At 32.5% G+C, this 20,130-nt stretch overlaps 1 protein-coding gene across 3 annotated transcripts; it reads left to right on the forward strand.

Moving 5' to 3' along the window:
- The first annotated feature begins 1,459 nt into the window (after positions 1 to 1,459).
- On the forward strand, positions 1,460 to 14,719 carry LOC105318183 (glycine N-acyltransferase). Of its 3 annotated transcripts, none has more exons than XM_066087273.1 (7): positions 1,460 to 1,560; positions 3,202 to 3,309; positions 10,718 to 10,807; positions 12,287 to 12,382; positions 12,619 to 12,733; positions 12,886 to 13,009; positions 13,768 to 14,719. In XM_066087273.1, exons 1-7 carry the CDS (start codon positions 1,480 to 1,482, stop codon positions 14,183 to 14,185), a joined length of 1,032 nt encoding a protein of 343 aa, XP_065943345.1. In that variant the 5' UTR covers positions 1,460 to 1,479; the 3' UTR covers positions 14,186 to 14,719. The 3 variants fall into 3 exon arrangements, with proteins under 3 accessions (XP_065943345.1, XP_065943344.1, XP_019918728.3); XM_066087272.1 differs by having other exon boundaries at positions 12,287 to 12,394; positions 13,768 to 14,714; XM_020063169.3 differs by having other exon boundaries at positions 12,287 to 12,394; positions 13,783 to 14,712.
- Positions 14,720 to 20,130: the final 5,411 nt, after the last annotated feature.

Here is a 20,130-nt window from a genome sequence, read left to right on the forward strand (position 1 = left end):
ATTATAAACAAAGATCAGGCGACCTTATTACAGGAACAAATGTTTGAATCAAATTAACTCCACCAACCCCCGTCATTCGGTAATCATCGCAAAAAAAACCCCGAAAATTCGATACCTGGAAGAACGTGATACACTGACGCTGGCCGGGATAAGACGAATAAAACTCTCCCGCCCTCCCTTTCGCTTTTTAAAAATTATTTATAAATTGTTGTAAATAAGTCTCTTTATGTAGTTGTCTTTTGTTGCTGCTGTCTTTTTTTTTACGTGTTTCAGATGTTGATCACGTTTCACTAACAACCTGTATCATGTCATGGCTTTGAGGGATTTTTGTGTTTTGCCAAATTTTGAAAGGAGTCTCGCCGCACATTCTGTTTTAGTCCAGAGTCTGCGGCCAGTAATATGGGCTCCTGCCATTTTCATTAATTTGCTACATCACTCGTGGGAAGTCGATGTAGTTTATTGCCATGTATCATTGTCATTGTCATTTTATATAATACAGTTTTTTTCCCGGTAAACTCATTTACATGTATCATAAACAACGTCAGTTCAATATCATTTATCATTGTCTTATAAACACTATCATTGACTTATAAACATTATCATTGACTTATAAACATTATCATTGACTTGATCATTGTTTCATATTCAACAATTGATCATTGTTTCTTTTATGTACAATAAATAATAAAGCCATGACAGAAACTACCAACACGTTTTCTATTACTCTGTTCTGTCGAAATGTTTTATAAAGCGAATAATTAGAAAATCAGAAAACTAAAGAAAAATTTGTACAGCATACATATACAAACATACATATACAAATTCACGAAGAATCCATTTCCTGGACTTAATGCTTGCAGACAACCTCTGTAGACAACAAGTTCTTATGCATCCATAATATTTTCAATTAATTTTGGAGAAAATATTAATAACAAAGTACGTAATTAACCACCACCTACGTAAGATTAATATGCATCCGATCATCGAAAGAAAATACTTGTAAAGAATTTCATTACAAAAATCACTAACATCTGTGTGTAAGTGCTGCCAGTAAAGGACCAATCTGCTTTTTTGGGTGTTTTTTTTTTTTGTTATTCCTCTCTGATACCATTTCCTTATTTTATTCTTAACAATGTTTGTAAGTACAGGCAATATTTGACGTCGTATCGAAAAAAAGATATATCAATTTCTTTAAGAGGCTAGAAAAAGATATGCCGCTGTCCATTTGTTAAATTTTCAAATACCTCATCTTCGAATTGTAGAAACCATATCTACAAGAAGTTTGGAATTTACTTTTTATCTTTATCAAATTAAGCTTATATTTATCCGTTAATAAACTGATTATTGACAACATTTATGAATCATCGGTCAACGTTTAAGTGTGTGAAAGGACGCCCTATATTTCTTCAGAGGTCAGAGTCATTCTGTAAACTATAAATATTTATTTTGTCATCTTCTTTACAGGTCTTAGTCAACACAATGGCTGTCCGAGAAGTTCTCCCTGGAGATTATGATGTACTTGATCAGAGGCTAGAGAAAGAATTGCCGCTGTCCATTTGTGTGAGTGTTTTTAGTTCAGGAAGCTTGTTTTTAGTCCTGAAATTTAAAATTATTATGAACTTAAAAATATATTTTTGCTGAAATCTATGTAGAAAGAACACAAAACTGTGAGTCTTGTTTAACAATGACCTAAAATTTCTAGGATGTGTCGTTAAGAGTAAAATATCGATGAGAAACAACGAATTTTGCAAAGCGACGAAATGTGAAAAATCGACAATATCCATTTGTAATGTCGTTGTTAAACCCTCATATCATTTACGACAACATAACCGTATTATTTCTGGAACTTTCTTGAAAACCATAACTATTTTCTTTCACATTTACTCAGAATGCACATTTAATGCGCATTTCTTTTTTAAAAGAAATATTTGTACATACAAACAATATGTTGATAACGTAGATACCCCCATTCCCTTAGTTCCTATGAACAGTCTGACGTCTTTTTTCTTGCATTGCGTCTTTTAGCATTTTGTCATATTTCATTTAATGTATTTCTTGCGGTTGTCGTAACTTTTTCGTACATAATATCCTAATACGTGCATTTTATTTTCTATGTTGCTTGACAACTAAACAATTACGTATGAAAAATCAAACAAACTATGTTCTTTTAATTTTCTTAAAAGTCGCCGTATAAATTTTGTAATATGTTTGCAGGTTTTTTATTTATCAATGCACGGCCTAAAATGCTGTCGTCGCCTTTTTATTCACATTTTAACATGTCAAATAATGTCATGGAGAGATCATTAAAAATTCCGTTATCATCGGAATATTGCTTTAAAAAATAAACAAACACATCAAAAAAAAAATTTAAATTTAGTTTTAAAATTATATTATATCGTCATGGTAATTCTTTAGGTTGTTTTTCACTTCTTGTTTATGTTGCTGTACCGAATTGATATAATCAAAAATGATTTGTTTTCATCAACTTTATGTTGTTCAATAATTGTTATAAACGCATACATTACATGCACATAACGTCACCCCTCTTATCTTTATTTGTTTCTTATAAACTGTAGAACTCTAATTGTAACACAATTTGGTAACACCCCTTGTACATTGTGATTAAGCATACCGTATATATTATCACCATTGTAATCATTGTCTCGATAAAATGAGGACACGAGTTAGGTTTTAAAGACGAGGCCTTACTTTTTCAGACGTCACCTATATAAAAAGAGATTGCATGACCCGGTGCTGGCATCTTGTAGCATAAATTATATTTGGATTGTAAGAGGAATTACTCGTATATCCCGTTGGTGTTGAGTTTTAAAACTTTAAACTTATGTTTGTTAAATTTTGCAACAGAAGTTCGACATCAGAGAGACATGATTTTTTGTATAATTAAAACTTTAATCATTACAGATGACAGGGTGCTTATTATATATATTTGAGCGTGATAAAGGGTAAAATAGCAGAAATATAGAAACAGATATATACAGTTATAACATACTCAAAATAAATACAGTATTTTTGAATATGCGATGTAGCTTATTCTACAAAATCAGAATCAGACTCCAGGTTTGACACAGATCTTGTAGGGCTGACATTGTTCTGCGATCTGCAGGGCTGTTACATGTAAGGATACGTAATCGTATCGCACCCCTTTCGGAAAACTCAACAATGGTTTTTATTCTAATGAAGGGATTGGTCCACTTCCGGTTGATGAGGAGGAAGCACCTGTTGAGAGAGAAGATGGTGTTGGTGGACAGTTGGCCGGACTTTTCTGTCCTTCTTATCGTGGATAGACAGGTGGGTTTCATTCAATAACTCTATTAGCTCGAATATAATTGCAATGAATTCTTGGAGCAATGTTTTCTCTTTTTTTTTTTTTTTACAATTTTAAATCCTAATTTCTTCTGATTACAAATGACACAAAACTTTAGCAGTCAACGTATAAGATAACACTGTGAACTGAAGATTAGTTTTTAGAGGAGAGAAATTTTCCCGATTGCTGTGTGTTTTTGCAAAGGACCAGAATTCGCAGCAACTCTAGACAAAATGCTTCATTTTGCTTGGAGAGAGTTGTCTTCTCCTATGTTTGCTGTTGGTAAATTGATTAATTTTTTCATAAATTAAACAACTTAACAGTAAATTTATCCTGTTTAATTTGGAACAATTGTAGTTTTATATGACTACTTTGATTATTGTTAAACTTGTTTTATTTAGAAATTCTTTTCAAATGAACAAAGGTAACTTGTTTTATTTAGAAATTCTTTTCAAATGAACAAAAGTGAATGACAGACACAAATCCAAAAAAGAATTATATCGGTTCATTTAAGGTAATGTCTACAGTTAAGATTAATAGAATACTCCGTTATACACCAGTGAAATAGTGAAATTTTACCAAGAGGACAAGATAAACGGTCAAGGACAAGGCTCCGCCGAGTCCTAGATCGGGAATCATAGCCCTGAGGCGGAAATTCATTATCCCACACGATTATATTATTAATGATTAATTATTCTTGCATTATTTTTAAATAGGCAAACAATAATTGAGAACCTTCTTGTATGACGTTCAAATGTTAACTTTCGGTTTTTTCCTTGGCGCACTACAAATATTGCAAGCCGAAAAGAGGGCATATGATATTTTTTCCCACATGATAAACATGATAAATTTTAATCAATAAATCAAATAATGATTTGATGGATCAGCTCATTTCATCATTTACCTACAATACTCGGTTTCTTTTTACATATTACGGCGGCGTAGTAATACATAGTGTTATATAGAAAAAGTTCACACAGCTGGATACAACATCTACACACGGATGAGAATGTTAGAGATGGTTTTCTTTAAAATTTGTTTTTGCCAACACACTGCTATAGATACTTAAGAGCTAGCACGAACGCCTTTGTGATTTTAGGATCAAGCTGTGACGTCAACCACGCCCTTATGAATCTGTACAAGTCAACTACTTCCAGTCCATTTCGACAAAATCACGAAAATGCAATAGTATTTACATTGCCTGTTGAAAACATCGTACCCCTGTAAGAATTTCCTATTTACTGATGGCATTTGTAGTTGAAATTCAAGATGCACTTGTCTATTAAAAAACCTGCAAGGTCTGTCGCAAGAGACTGTGAATGCTGCTGCCTAAATTGATATACAAAATATCCAAAATGGTATCCCGATCTTAAAGAAAATATAAAAATAAATGCTAATTACAAAAGAAACTTTACAATCTTGCCTTTTTGTGGATCTTCAGAACAAATATTTATGTTCTATCCTGTTAGAAATTCTTTACCGTATTTTTGACATACTAAAACAACAAAACAAACGAAATTGGAAGTAATTTACATTGCCTTAAAAGATATGCGTATTACTAAAAGAATCATGTACATTTTATAATTCATATTTTGTTAGACCGATGCCAGACGGATTCCGAGAAACTGAATTAAGTGAACGTCACTTAGAGATTTTATGCAAAACGTGGCCTTATTCAAAATCAAATGCAGAAAGATGGTTGAAATACCACATATATAACTTTCCCACAGTCTGCATGGAAACTGCTGATGGATGCCCCGTGGCTTGGGAACTTCAGCAGGAGAATGGTAGCGTTGGGATACTGTATGTAGAACCAGAATATCGAAGAAAAAAACTTGGGAGCATTGTTTCGAGGACACTAGCGAAAAAGTTGAACAAGGGCGGCCAACTAGTTTTAGCATTGGTTACTGAAAATAATACCCCATCCATTGGATTGCATGAGAAAAATGGTTATGTGCGGTTACCTTTCAAAGTTTCTTTCATAGGATGTTTTTTTGAAACAAAATTATGAAGATATTTGTTACATTTTTGTTAATTTCTATTAATATTTTTTCTTGCAATATTTAATGGTGTTAGTTACGGTTGATATTTCGCTTTTTCTAATAATTGCATACAAATTTGTTGCATTTTTTCTACAAGGCATTTCTATGTGCGAATGTACAACATAGACCTTTTTCCCCCTAACTGTTTAGGAATCAAAATGTTGTTCACTTACTTAGAACACTAGTATTGCTTTGTTTCGTCATTAAAAAAATTAAATGATGTTTATCTAACTAAGGAGATTCCATCTCATTTTTATGGGATATAATGTATTTATATCTTTAATTATATTTGATATTTCATCAGAACCTATAGCTATTCCGAGTATGATTGTCATCTGCAACCTAGAACTATTTGTATATGAAATAATCTTCATGTATCTGTATGCCTTTGGGCTACTGAAAAAGGAAAATAGATAAATGCTAAAAGCAATTTCGAGCATTGTTATCATCTACAACTCGGAACTATTTGCATTTAAAATATTCTTAAATGTATCTTTATGCCAATAGCGTACCGAATGAAAAATAAGATAAATGATAAGGCAGTAACATACATGTAATCAGCTGTATATACATGCACATTCACCATTTTATATCGTAAACTATTCGCCTATTCGTGTGATATAAACCCTTTGGGAGTGATATATATAGAATATTTACAGGGCAATTTGTATATCGAGTCCTATATTATACCGAGGTCGCTGTATATCAGCTCGAGAGCCGTTAGAGAGAAGAGAATATTAATGGTAACAGGTATATATAAGAAAATCAGTGAAAAATGAAAGTTCAGGGGTTCTAAGGCCCAAAAAAAATTCTTCCAGTCCTGGGCGCCGCTGTAATGAAGAATAATGACCCCGTAGAATAATGACCGGGAGTCATTTTTCGACGTAGAATGATGACCCCCCCCCCCCTTGCTGTAGAAAAATTGGATTTTTCTTAAAATAAAAAAACACCCCTGGGTCATTTTTGTACGCAGAATAATGACCGGGGGGTCATTTTTTTGCGTAGAATAATGACCGACGTCGAAAATGATCCCCGGTCATTATTCTACGGGGGTCATATTTCTACGTTACACCGCCATATTGGCAGCCATTTTTTTTTTAAAGTTAGTTCGATCTTTGATTGACAGGTACACTGGTACTTATCGATGTTTATTGCCCTTAAACTCGATTAAAATGTTCCAGTGTTTCAATAGAAGGTAATTTAATTCAAATGAAATAAAAGAGGACACCAGGTTAGTTTTAATAGTGCTTAAATCAAGAAACACGACTAGTTCTATGTATGTCAGCCCATCCCTCGAGGGCTGATATATAGCGACCGAGGGCTAATATAGGATTGCGATATAATAATTGCCATGCAATGAATTTTATATCATATACTAATAGAAAATTTTAAAGATATCATGTGATGAATGATCATTGTTAAGAAATCGCTCTGTGTTTATATATTCCATCTCTAATAAACTTCCATGAAATTTTTGCGCCAGCTGTTTGTACACCAAGTTGACGTCGACGTAACTTTTTAACGTCATACTTGGAGATCGGAGCTGAACGACGTATTGCACTCGTCATAATGGACAATGATTAACGGAAAGGGGTATGATATAACATCCGATGATTGCCGTAGAGGGGTGTGATATAAATCTTATTTAACACGCCCTGTGCGATATAAACAGAAATTCACGTCAATTAGCCTTTGGCTTATAAAGAATGCGATCTAAAAATTGCCATGTAATAATCTATATCGCACAGGGCGAAAAGAGATATATTTCTTATAAGTATACGATAAGATCTATCCCAAATCCCTCTCCGGCAATTTTCGGGTGTTATATCACCCTCCTTTCTGTAAATCATTGGCTAATATGACGTAGAGTTCTCCGGGTATAACGTCAAATAGTTACGTCGATGTATACATATATATTGATTCGTAGTTATTTTTAATAAATGTAAAATACATGGTTACTGTCTGGAAGTATAAACTATGTTTGGATGAGGGTAAGCAAAATCATTGCCATATTTGATGCTTTTGGTGTGCAAAACCGTGCTTTTTAAAATAAAAATTAACAAGTGTCTGTTTTGTATTAAGACCTAGTAAATCGAACCGTTTTCAAGGAACGTTCTGCATAGAATAGTGTAGTCTGTTTCACTATTGATGCTTTTACTAGGTCAGGCGCGGATCGAAAATTAATCCTTAGGAGGGATCGCTACTAAGCATGTTAATTGTTGAATCAGCAGAAAAAAGCACTTAGTATTGTGTCCATTGTCATAATTATTTCTCAAACTCATTCTATCTACCAAGTATTAAAAATAAAGCTTAAAAACAATAAACGTCTAGATTTTATATTTGACTACAAGTACTTAGATTCTATGAAATAGACTATAAACACAGAACACGATTTTGACCGCGAAACTGAGTGTCAAATAAAACCACATGGTTTAAAATTTAAACGACAATAACATTCGCAGGGGTTTTATGGATATGATGACAAGAATTCATAAATACGCATTATTTCCCTCTATCTCCGACTCCTGCCATATTAGTTGTCGATTTCTATTGATCTCTTTTCGCTTCACACGCCCTATATAAAGCTAATAGCACTATTCATGCTTCACAGCAATCATGTGATTTATTCACCCGAAGGCGTTACATTATTTACACGCGATTTGAACAAAAATAAGACGACTACTGCACTCGTAAGGAATATTTAATGAGCGACGAAACAAGACAGACTGACACGCAGGCACACATATTTCAAATATTCTCGATAGTTGTAGAACGTTTTCCTATTTCTATTATAACATCACACATCCGCAAACCACACACTGGCAAATCATGCAATGACGGCATGGATTTTAGAAACGAAGTGTTTAAGTATAAACCGATGAAAATGATGTTACTTTTTTTGATAAACTATCATTTATGTACTGTGTTGGATGAAGTGCCGCCGGGTCCTCTGAAAGATGTAGACGTTATGCACTCTGTATCAGGCACGTAGCATCGTTTTTTAAAGTGGGGGGGGGGGGGGGGGGGGGCAGACTCATCCACAAAATCTTGACAAGCCAAAAAAAAAAAAAAAAACTAGGAAAATTTAAACTTTCCCAAAATCTTCAAAATCCTAATCCGTGGGGGATTTCACTCCTCATTTCCTTACTTTCATATCAATTTTTTACATACTCCCAAAAAAGTGGGGGGGGGGGGTCAATTTTTTATATGTAAATTTCAAAAAATATGTTACTGCAAGAAAAAGTGGGGGGGGGGGGCAGCCCCCCCCCCCCTCCGGCCTCCCCCCCCCCCCCCCCCCCCCCCCCCCCCCCCCCTCCGATGCTACGTGCCTGTGTATAAACGACACATGTGTTAGATTTCCCTGCAAAATAAGGCAGAACCATCTGTGCAAAATTATGCATTTGAAATTCTTTCAAAGCATAAATATATTTTATTGATTGAAAGTTTCATATATTCATTTTTACACACATTTTACTACAATGTGTAAATCCATACATTTAGGTGTCTATGCAACAAAAAATTACAATTTTTTTAGTTATGTTTTTATTCCTGACTTAAAAACTTTCTTCCATACTAAATTTCTTTTGGAATCTCAACATTTTTTAGATACAATATACATGTAAGAATAGATATATGATAATTCACAATGGTGTGAAAGTTTGTTTTCATTTTTTTAGTGTGGGTGAGAAAGAACGGAACACATTGAGTGAAATAATATGCATATAAACACAAACAAAAGAAGAAAAGCAAATAAAAGATATGTCATGCACACCAACTTATAAATTGACAGCTCTAAATCTAAAGATTTTCCAGTATGTAATTATATTATACACAAGCAACAGCATTAACATAATATTTAGCACGTACATGTACATATTTTTATTTATGAGTGAGAAGATGGGGAAAGAAAAAAGCTGATGGGGCAGAAGTTGCTATGCGGCATAGCTGTTTATCAGGGTGTGCTTTCAATAATATTCTCCAAGTGTCTCTCGAATTTTTCAAATTCACAGTTCTTAAAAAGTAAATATTTTTCCACAAGAAGCCCGTTTTCAATTTTTCTTTTGGGTCTAACACATTTAAAGTTGGGTATGTTTTAAGTCTACAAGTGAAAATATACTGTTTTACAATATAACTTAACAGGGTTTCTATTCTATACATATTGAAGTTTTTATATTTACCAAATAGTTTACTTTGCTTATCAAACATTAGGGGCACCCTGTAGTTTCTTAAAAATAACTCTTCAATGTCACTCCATAGTTCTTTTACATTTAACAGACTTAATATTTTTAAATATTGCTTAGGTTTTCTTTCTTTGGAAAAATAGGTAATAATTCCTAATTTATTAGTTTCTGAAAAGTGTAACAATTAATGATTTATTTATTGCCCGTGTTATAAAGGAACCCAAGTCTTTCCAAAAAAAAATTATAAAACTCACTAGAGAATCCATCCGGTTCAGGACTTTTATCATTTTTCATTTTTTAAAGAAAGTTTAATACTTATGTTTTGATTAATGGACCTTCAATGTATTGCAATTCCTTAGTATCTAATTTTAGAATGTTAAACTGATTGAAGTTTTCACTAACAAATTTTTCACCAAGTTCCTATGGGTTTTTTTCTATACAGCTTCTCATAGAAGCTTTTTATTTCATTTAAAATTTCATATTGATCATATATAATTGTTTCGTCTTCTTGCACTACTTTTGGTATTTGCTTGATAAAGTTTTTAGATTCAAAAGAAGTAAAGTACTTTGAAGCTTTTTCACCTTCCTCTATCCATTTGTTTCTTGACCGTAAACACTGTCCTTTAAGCCTTTCTTTTCTAATTACAATTAAAAATTACAATTTTTGTAGGATACCTCAATCCCTAAAACGTTTCTATTTCGTCACTATGTCTATCATGAATGGAGCTTTATTTCTTACAAAGATTGTGTATCTTGCACTGTTCAATGTTTCGAAGAGTCGTCATCTGGTTTTTAAAATCTAGTTATTTGGGAGCTACTTGCTAGTCATGCAACTTTTTGTAAACCTCTACCTTCATTATTAACGTATTCAATTATATTTAGTACATTTGATAGTATGTTCTTTGTGGTTTGAGCAGTAGTACCTACCTGTCCTCTTTTGTTCACATCGCAGGGGTGTTAATTTTAATGCCTGAATCAAGTGACTATGTCTGTACTGTATTGACCATGATATACTTTTCGTTCCTACATTGTAATGTGATTTTAGGCTACCTTAATGTTTTTCTTGCTTAGCTACTTTTAGTTCGTTTAATTACCCTTTCCGCCGTCCATATATACTCGGCATGCATACAGCTGTTCACTACTGTAAATAGGAATTTTCCTCAAACTAGGCTAACGCGATGGCTGTCCGAGAAGTTCTCCCTGAAGAGTATGATGAACTTGATCAGAAGCTAGAGAAAGAACTGCCACTGTCCATATGTGTATGTATGTTTTAGGTTAACTTTAGCGTACAATTACATGAACATACCGCTTTAATTGTTTCAATATCAAATATACATGTATAATATATGTTCAAAGGAAACGTGCCGAATGGTTCTTTCGCATAAACATATGTTATTCAACTGTTGATGTATAAAACATTTCAAACTTTTTCAGATGGGTATTTTGACGTGTTTTCTGTCCTATTGTAAAATTTTAATTTATTGAAACTTATCTAATATGACAATTACAAAATGACACTGAAAAAAACTATACATAAGACAATATCTTATCATTTAAGTTATGTTGTTCATATTAGATTCATTATTTTGCTGATAATTTATTTACACAATGCCCAACGTTGTTCCGTGGGAGAAAGGTTGCATTCTGTCCAGTTTTCATAATTATGCCAAAAGTGTTATTCACAGTCATGACTTTTAATAAAACAGATGTAAATTTTAATGTAGCTCCATACTCGTAAAATTCTCTGAGGAAAGTTGAAAAACCGAACTGATTTCGACTCAATAGACTTAAATGTCATCAATTGTTAGAAAAAATATACATGTCATCACACTTTTTGAGATGCCAGATAAACATAAACTAAAGCATATTTTAGCATTAGAGAAATGTATTTTTTTTTTAAAGTAAAATCTTGTAGGCAGAAATTTGTTTTTCTTGTTTAATTTTAATGTCAACTTTATCAGAAAACTAAAATTACAAAAATATTTTAAAATTAATCGTTGGAATAAGAAAAACTATAGCATTTAGACATACAACTGAGAGAAAAGTCAGAAAAAGAGTTATTTCCCCTTTGCATAGATAAAATATATAAAAATTTGGAAATTTAGTATAAAATTAAGTGCGAAAATATCTTGAACCTGCCAATAATTCTAATTACATCCATGTGATTATATTCACATAAAATAAATAAAACTATCTTGCACAATTTTTAAAGAATTCAAAGTTTTACAAAAAAGTGTGACATCACAGAACACTGGATCTACTTTAAAAGGAAGATCTAGATTTTGTGGTCAATGATTCTATAAACACTCCTATTAATACATGTAGTTATCAGATCAGTAGTTACTCTTCAATTAATTCGACAGAAGTTTTAAATGCAGCTCCATGTAACGTTTTTTATTATATAAAGTTTGTCTCATTTTTTGAGCGGCTTATCTTCACCTAACTTTAGGTGGTTAAGTTCAATGAAGCAATCTTGATCAAGAGTTGGTACCTGGGAAAGTGGCCTTTCTAGATATCAAACATGGGTACAAATCTTTCGGATGTTGAGGATTGACGAATTTATATGATGTCACATTTAAACAAGCATTACACGTTATTTGGATACATGTTTGTATGATTATGTAAGGGCAAATGTAAAGTTTCATAGAAGTTGTTTTAAATGTTAATTGTTTGAAATCCAAAAACGTGTTTAAATCATACACTAATTTTATAAGAAGTTAATCCTATTTTAATGAAAGGGACTAGTCCATTTCCGGTTGATGAGGAGGAAGCACCTGTTGACAGAGAAGATGGTGTTGGTGGACAGTTGGCCGGACTTCTCTGTCCTTGTTATCGTACAGAGACATGTTTGTTTACTTAATGCTATTAAATTTCACTGTTGTATAATATAACTATATATCTCTTCCCAATGACGGTTTAAGGTATAGGTAAAACTGTATTTGCATTTTGGAATAACAAGTACCAAAATTTTGTAAAAGAGTAAATAATAAATGTTGGAACGAGTTATGTATCAACGCCATTGAAATGCACTCAGAATAAATTAAGTTATTTTTATCACCTTTATATGTAGATTAGAGAGACTTGGTTATCTGTGGGTTTCTGCAAAGATCCAGAATTTGCACCTAACCTGGAAACATTGATTCAGTTCGCCTCAAGAAATACATCCCCGCCTCTGTATATTGTTGGTAACGCTACTTAGCCAATATAATTTTCAATTGTCATTAAAGGAGAAACTTAATATTTGATCTAGTTCAATCTTAATGTTATTAAAAAACGTAAGTTAAATTCTTTTTTGTATTTAAAGAAAAGTAAACAAGATAACTTATGTTGTGTGTAGGCTGTACCTCTGAGGTCATGGACGCCCTTGTGTGTGCACACCAATCAATGAATAGCTGCCCTTTTCGACGAATGTCTGCCGATCTCATTGTATATACACTGCGCAATAAAAACATTGTTCCTCGGTAAGCATTGATCCTTATCTATGGATAACCACATCATGTACAATTGAATGATCTGTTTACGTTGTGTCAATTGTGACTTACAATAAGTTCTTCTCATTATCATAGAAATGCTGCAATATGTGACTTACCTGTGCTTATTGTTTGCAAGATGCAAGTAGCACCGCACTAAATTTTGAAAGCTATACTAAAAAAACATAAAAAGGTAAAATGAGAGTTTTCTCGTCTTTAACACATTCATGGTGTTACTTGTAGCATTGCCACCACAAACAGAAGAAATAATGAATTCGAAAATACTAATGCTGCTTGTAAACAAAAAAATGCGAAAACAAGCTATCAGTATTCTGCGAGCAAACATGAGTTAGATGGAGATGGTAAAACGTTTCAAAGTTTTAACTTGTACATTAAATCGGTTACTGCGACTGTTTCATCAGTTTATCAGGAAGATAAACCAGATCCAATTTGATATTAGATCTTTAAAGAAAATATTGATTGCGTTTCCAAAGTCCGTCAGTATATTTTCAATAATTCTCATGAATTGGTCATGATTTCTGAATATCGGTTTTTTCATATGATTAAAACTTTAACGTAAATTTGCGGCCTAAAACAAAAAGGATAAGAGGCTGAAAATTTCTTTAAACAAAATTTGTTCTCCACTAAAAAACTAAACTTGATTGAAATACAGTCGAACTTGTTTGTCCATTTTACGGGCTTGTATCATAAAAAACGTTGACAGCTTTTAATAATTTTCATTTAAATAGTTTATTATTTTTCAGAGCAATTCCAGACGGTTTCAAAATCTCTGAACTAAGTGAAATCCATACAGATATTGTACGGAAGTCAAGGTCTTATGCCGGCAAAAAAGAGTCAATCACCTACCAAATCACTAATTTCCTATCAGTATTGATAGAAACAGACGACGGACACCCCGTGGCCTGGGAAGTTCAGCATGAATTCGGTGCTATAGGGATGCTGCATGTAGAGCCAGAATACCGGAGAAACAAATTAGGAAGTATCGTCACAAGAACCCTGGCGAATAAACTGATCAAGGACGGACAACTCGTGTTTGCGCTTGTTGAAGAAAATAACGGCACTTCAATTGCATTTCATGAGAATAACGGTTATGTGCGCTTGCCTTTTAAGTTTTCGTGCATGGAGTTTATTTTTTTAATCAAATGATTAAAAAGTCTTTACTTTTGTTGATCACGAAAATATGTATCATAATCATTTTTTTACAAGATTTTGAAGATAGCAACATAAACAGTGAATTACTAATTTAAAATTATTTAAGTATGTAAATGTCATCCCTGATTTGCATCGGTACATATGAAAGAAATAATGATATGTAGTTGTTATTATGGTATCTCATTGAAAAACTATTTAATAAGCTAATAATTATCTAATTCAACAAAAGTTCAATTAACCGATACTCCATTCAATAAAAGGTCAATGGACCAACATCTAATTCATTATGTTTAATGCTAAAGCGTTAATTATATGTCAAAATAACATTGCATACAAGTTCTATTATTTTATAGAAGGGATTAATAATACACTACCATATGAGGTGGGCTTTGACTTTTACGCAAGTGTATCCGCAACCAATAAGTCCGCACATACTGGTGGTTGTCACTCACCACCTTATTAAAGCTATATACGCTATAATTTGCGTCAATTTTGAATAACGGGGAAAATGTATGTGTTTGATTACTAATAAAAGTTACCTTTATGCTGTTAATTATAATGCTCAATTCGATCACGTAACAAATATATCAAATATTAAACAATAAAAAATATTTATTTTCTTGCCAGGAAAGTAATGCCTCCTCGTGAAAATTAATCTATCACGTGATATCGACAGCAAAATTTAGTATATCATACTAAAACTGGTGAAGGGTCAACATCTTCATAATTGTGATATTTTCACAAAGGGAAAGGATATTTCAGTAAAGCATAAATTTGTCCGATATACGAGTACAAACAAAAGAAAATAATACAAGCCTGTGAGTAGATATGAATACTTTCTTTTAAAAAAAAATGACGTAGACCTGTGTTTTTCCCCCTATGTGCTATTAATAGATCCTCTAAGTGTTAATGCAGATGTAAGGGTATCGTGAATGACAAACGTATTCTACTCATTATACATGTATGTATTTCAAATTAACAACTGTTAAGCATATCAAAAATCAAGTTGGATATTCAATTAGGCAAACAATAACGACCACCTAGTTCTCCGCGGACATGCGCAATGAGGTCGGTTTCGCTCTTCCTTCATCAATATTCATGAAAAGGTATATTTTCCTGGCAGGAAAATAAACAATCAAAAATCTATATCTTTGTAACGAGATGGAATTCACCGTTGTAATTTACAGATTAAGGATAACTTTTATAGGTAGACAAACACATGCGTTTTCACTGTCATTCAAAATTGACGAAATTATAGCGTGTATAGCTTTAAACAAATGCCACTGACCAAGGAAAAACTAAATTATAGTCCTACTCAAGTCAGCGTTTTGCCATGAACAGTAATAAGCTTAAGGATGAAGGGTTTGTTTGCTTTTCATGTTGCCCAAAATAGTTTGTTTTCTATTTGAGTGGAGTCCTTTGCAGTGAAAATCTGTATAAGATTAATGCGGAATAATTGGTGTTGAATGTGTGTTACAAAAAAAATCAAAAATTTAATTTGGTATATACATGTATAAACAAAATCCCCAGGCGGATTTAAACACATGATCTGTAGTTCACAAGACCAATAATTAAAGCACTTGATTTGGTCATCGCATGACTTAGTGTCTGAAAGGTTCGAATATTGATGCAGCGAGGCGTTTTAATTCAAAATGTAGTTTAGTTCTTATGCAAGATAGCTTGAAATATATAAAGAACAGATTGATAGATGCATGAAACTTGAATGAAAGTGTGCTGGACTTTCACAGTTCAAGTATAGGTAAATTACCATTGGATGGTGTAAATTTAATATAAATGTACCATCATTAAAGATGCCTGGTCCGATTTTACAAATATTATATCACAATATCAAAATATTTTCCTTACAAACCAATTATCTAGGAAAGGTATAGACTTTCACATATATACACCAGCATAATAGGCCTCTTTTTAAAGACACAATATTCAAAGTAAATAAAATTAATGGGAACACAACGAAACGAGATACAAGCACCGTGAGCAATTTTAGATAAGTCAGCCGTTTGGTCTCGTCCCCATAGTGATTGGATTTATTCAACCCGCATATCATTCATCGATAACTTACAAAACAAATCTCTGAAATATAAGTGAAAAAATTATACACAGGGTTATTATTGATTCGCCAAAACATTTTTAAATCTGATTTTCTATTTGATACCACATGTCAAAATCTATTACGATCGTAACCGCCCTGACTTCGGGAGCAAATCTTAACATGGTAGGTGCTTATTACGCAGTATCCTTGTATACAAATAAAAGTGTGTTTCGTTACGTAAATACATATTGTATATTATTTTCAAATGGAAATATGACTGAATTAACCGGGAATACTACTGCAATGCCTAGTATTGTACACATTATAACCAAAACCACTTTTTAAAGTTTACAAAAAAAATTCATATAAAATCGAACCAATCGAAATTACTATAAAGTGCGATAGGCCATAGTAAAGGCAGCGGCAAAATAAACCCCCAAGTTTCATAGCTTTCATGATAAATCACATGAAAATTGTTAAGATTTGATTAAGTACGTTTAATGTTTAAGATTAACATATCCCTATAATTTGTTGTGTTTGTTACCCTCTGAGAGTTAACTTTCGAATACATGTGTGGAGGTATCAAAACTTTTCACTGAAAGGCAATGACAGCTGTAATTCAGTCCATGCACGCAGTACGATGCTTATAACCTTGGATACATAAATGTGCTATATAGAATGGAATAGGTTTGGATAGTGGTGCATTTCGATTGTAAGAGCTCCCTTTGTAAGTAGGCTGGTACATGTATGGCCTGAAATATACATATATGCTTTAACTTTGCCCTGAATATGTACCACTGTGTCAATCAAGATATGCTCATATGCATCTGCTATTATAGTAAACCACTGTGTTTACAATGGTCATGTTGTGTTAAAGACTGTCTTTTGTTTGTTTTATTATTATGACTTTCGTAGGAAAGTTTTGATTCAGAATTGAAAGTCATTATGATTCTTAAATATTTATGATTTTTCATGGTATTTAAGGTAATGGTCCATACGTCACAAAACAACGTCTGACGTAATTCACGCGTTATTACGTCTTATCCGTGCCCGATCTAATTGAGACCTCACGTTGAAAATTGTATTTCAAAACAAAGAAATCAAGCTGACATAGAAATTGATTCAAAACAAATATATCAAAAATCCTGACACTACAATCATTTAATATTTATTCGTTTGATGAGATATCGGCGCTTCTGATTGGTTGAAAAATTTCTTTGATACCTGCATCAATAAAATTTTCGCCGGATCTACTTTTCTCAACTGCTCTGATCTAACACTATTTATAGAACGGGAATTTCCAAGATAAACACTGTCAACAAAATGTAAAGTTGTGTCTGTTTTATTGTCAGCAAACAAAATGCAAACTTGTGAATATAAAAACTTGAAAGTTTAACCTTCAAAAATAAACAAAACACTTTGTTTGTTTCACGAAATAGAAAATTAAGCGTCTTCTCACGATTTCGTCTGCTTGAGATCAATCAACATTTACAGCGAGGCTGGCTGTTCCTTTTAAGGATTTCAATATTATAACGAACATATAGGCATATAAACTTTCACGGTAACACTGCTGTTCAAATTTGGTAACGATAATTTTTAAATTTACACACGTAGATGATCGGTCATCAAAATAAGCGTCGTAAAGAAAGGCTATGAGTAATGCATTAACTCCTTCGGTGAATTCCAAGCGGCAGATATATACAATTTAAGTACATCACTGGCTATCTAGTTACCACAAAGTTTACAAAAGTCGCTTATACATACTATTCTTTGTCGACATATCAGCTATTTTCGTCCACGATCGCTTTTCCTTGGATGGTTATGTCCAGTTGCATATTCCAGCGATCTCACATGAAAACTAGTTTTAATACGAGTTTTTCTGCACAGTGAATGATATCACAAGCTATCGCATGTATTTTCCTTTCGTTTTCAATTCAGCCGGTTCAGATTTTAACTCACTATTTGTGTTTAATCCATTAAATTCAGCCCAGTAGCTCTGCATCAGCTGAAGGCGTATCCATTTTGAATATTGTTGCTGTTGTTGTTTTGTATTCATACGCGCCGCTTCATTTACATTATTTACATTTTTTGATCAATAACACTTCACATTTTTTTATTTGAAAATGTTTTATTAAATGATAAGAAATGAAGATAATAATTTTTCTATTGATCGACGTATCAAAGAAAAAATTGACCGGAAAACTTTTTCATCAATGCGCTACGCGCATTGATGAAGTTTTCCGGTCAATTTTTTCTTTGATACGTCGATCAATAGAAAAATTATTATCTTCATTTCTTAAATCAATTAGGCCTACCGGGGTATTAATCAACGAAATAACATGGCTGGGTTGTGTCGATTACGTACTCGTTTTGAAAATACAGACCGCTTACTTTTGTCCTGCATAAATATCAATCCATTATAAGGTTGAATTTAATCCAATTCTTTGAACATTAATCCCTGAAAGTCCATAAACATCCAAAATGAAATCCTGACCGAGATCTATATTCCAGTGCATAAGGGAGATAAAAACACAAGGGGAAATAATTTGACCTATATCATCTTTATCCTATTTCGCTTAGGAACGAGCATAGATATACTTTCCACGAAAAAAAATGTTTTTAGAATTAAAATCATGCCCTGAAGAGAAGTTAATTCATTATAAGAACAGTCTTTAAAACCAGTAAAAAAAAAGGTTTGAATAGAGGTTTTGTCTTGAAGGCATATATCAGGTAGTTAGCATTATCCACGCATGTGACTGCAATTTCTAAATACCGATCTCGATCAATAATACTTAACGATATCCAAAGAAACCAACTTTTGCGATTTAATAATACAGGTTAATCATCAGTTTGTTTAAATCATGTTTTCTATTTAACAATACATAAAACATATTTTTTTATAGTTATGAAATAATAAACCTATGCACAGTTTTAATTTTACGGAGCTTTTTTCAAAATGAATATTTTAATGATTTTACCAAAAATATGCCAATTATGATCCTGAAAAGGCCGGTCCTTTGGGTAATTATATTTCTAACTGATTAAGGGCGTTAAGCTGTAAACAATATCAAAATTTTAGAGAATTCTGTACGTTAATAAAATTATAAGAGCTTGAAGTTTCTTTGAAAATTTATTCATTTTATCTCATTTGTATGCAGATTTATCTATTTTTTGATAAATAAACAAGTGTAACATGAAAATTTTTGTTTTGAAATAATAATTCCTTTATTTTACATAGGATATAAGTAAAAATATGATTTTGTGAAAGTCAAATTTCAGGCTTAGGCTTATATTCTTTATGTATGAGAAAAGCGCCATTTTCCGCAATCAGTTCTATTTTTAGCAACGGTCCTAGCTTTTATAATACCGATGGACCAGCAAACAGGGTAAAATTTGATAAGAACATATCCTCAGATACACGTTTGAAAAATATGAAAAAATTCTGTACGCATTTTATTTATCTAGTGGGGTATGGACCATTACCTTAATTTCAACTATTTCTGGCCAAGTTCAATTTTGAAATAAAAGTTTGATTTTCAGCAGTTCCAACTATCAATAGATGAATTTGATAAATTATTGTGATAAAAGCTTATTTTTCTACTACTAGTATTTTCAACGAAATCATCCATGACAACAATATTTTAAAAGTAAAAATTTTTTTTTTTTAATTTAAATATTTTATTGTCCCAGACAACTTAAACATTCATTTGATGTCAGGGTTGGGAGGCCCTGACGTCATCAAATTTACAATATTATTGTGAAAAAAGCTGTATATAGGACATTTTTTGCATATACACACACATTTATCCAGTGTTTATGGTTGTGTACACAGAGTAACTATATATACTAAGATTGTTCGAGTTTAAAAAAAGAAATAGAAAAAAAA

The sequence above is a fragment of the Magallana gigas genome, chromosome 6 (assembly GCF_963853765.1).
Source record: "Magallana gigas chromosome 6, xbMagGiga1.1, whole genome shotgun sequence".
In the NCBI taxonomy this organism is placed as follows: Eukaryota; Metazoa; Mollusca; class Bivalvia; order Ostreida; family Ostreidae; genus Magallana; species Magallana gigas.

What these genes read in the sequence shown, in the direction of transcription:
- LOC105318183 (XM_066087272.1), top strand. Translation starts at nt 1,480, where the DNA reads ATGGCTGTCCGAGAAGTTCTCCCTGGAGATTATGATGTACTTGATCAG. An exon ending in TTCTTATCGTGGATAGACAG is followed by an intron (nt 3,310 to 10,717) that starts GTGGGTTTCATT and finishes TCCTCAAACTAG; the next exon opens with GCTAACGCGATGGCTGTCCG. An exon ending in AACTGCCACTGTCCATATGT is followed by an intron (nt 10,808 to 12,286) that starts GTATGTATGTTT and finishes TTTTAATGAAAG; the next exon opens with GGACTAGTCCATTTCCGGTT.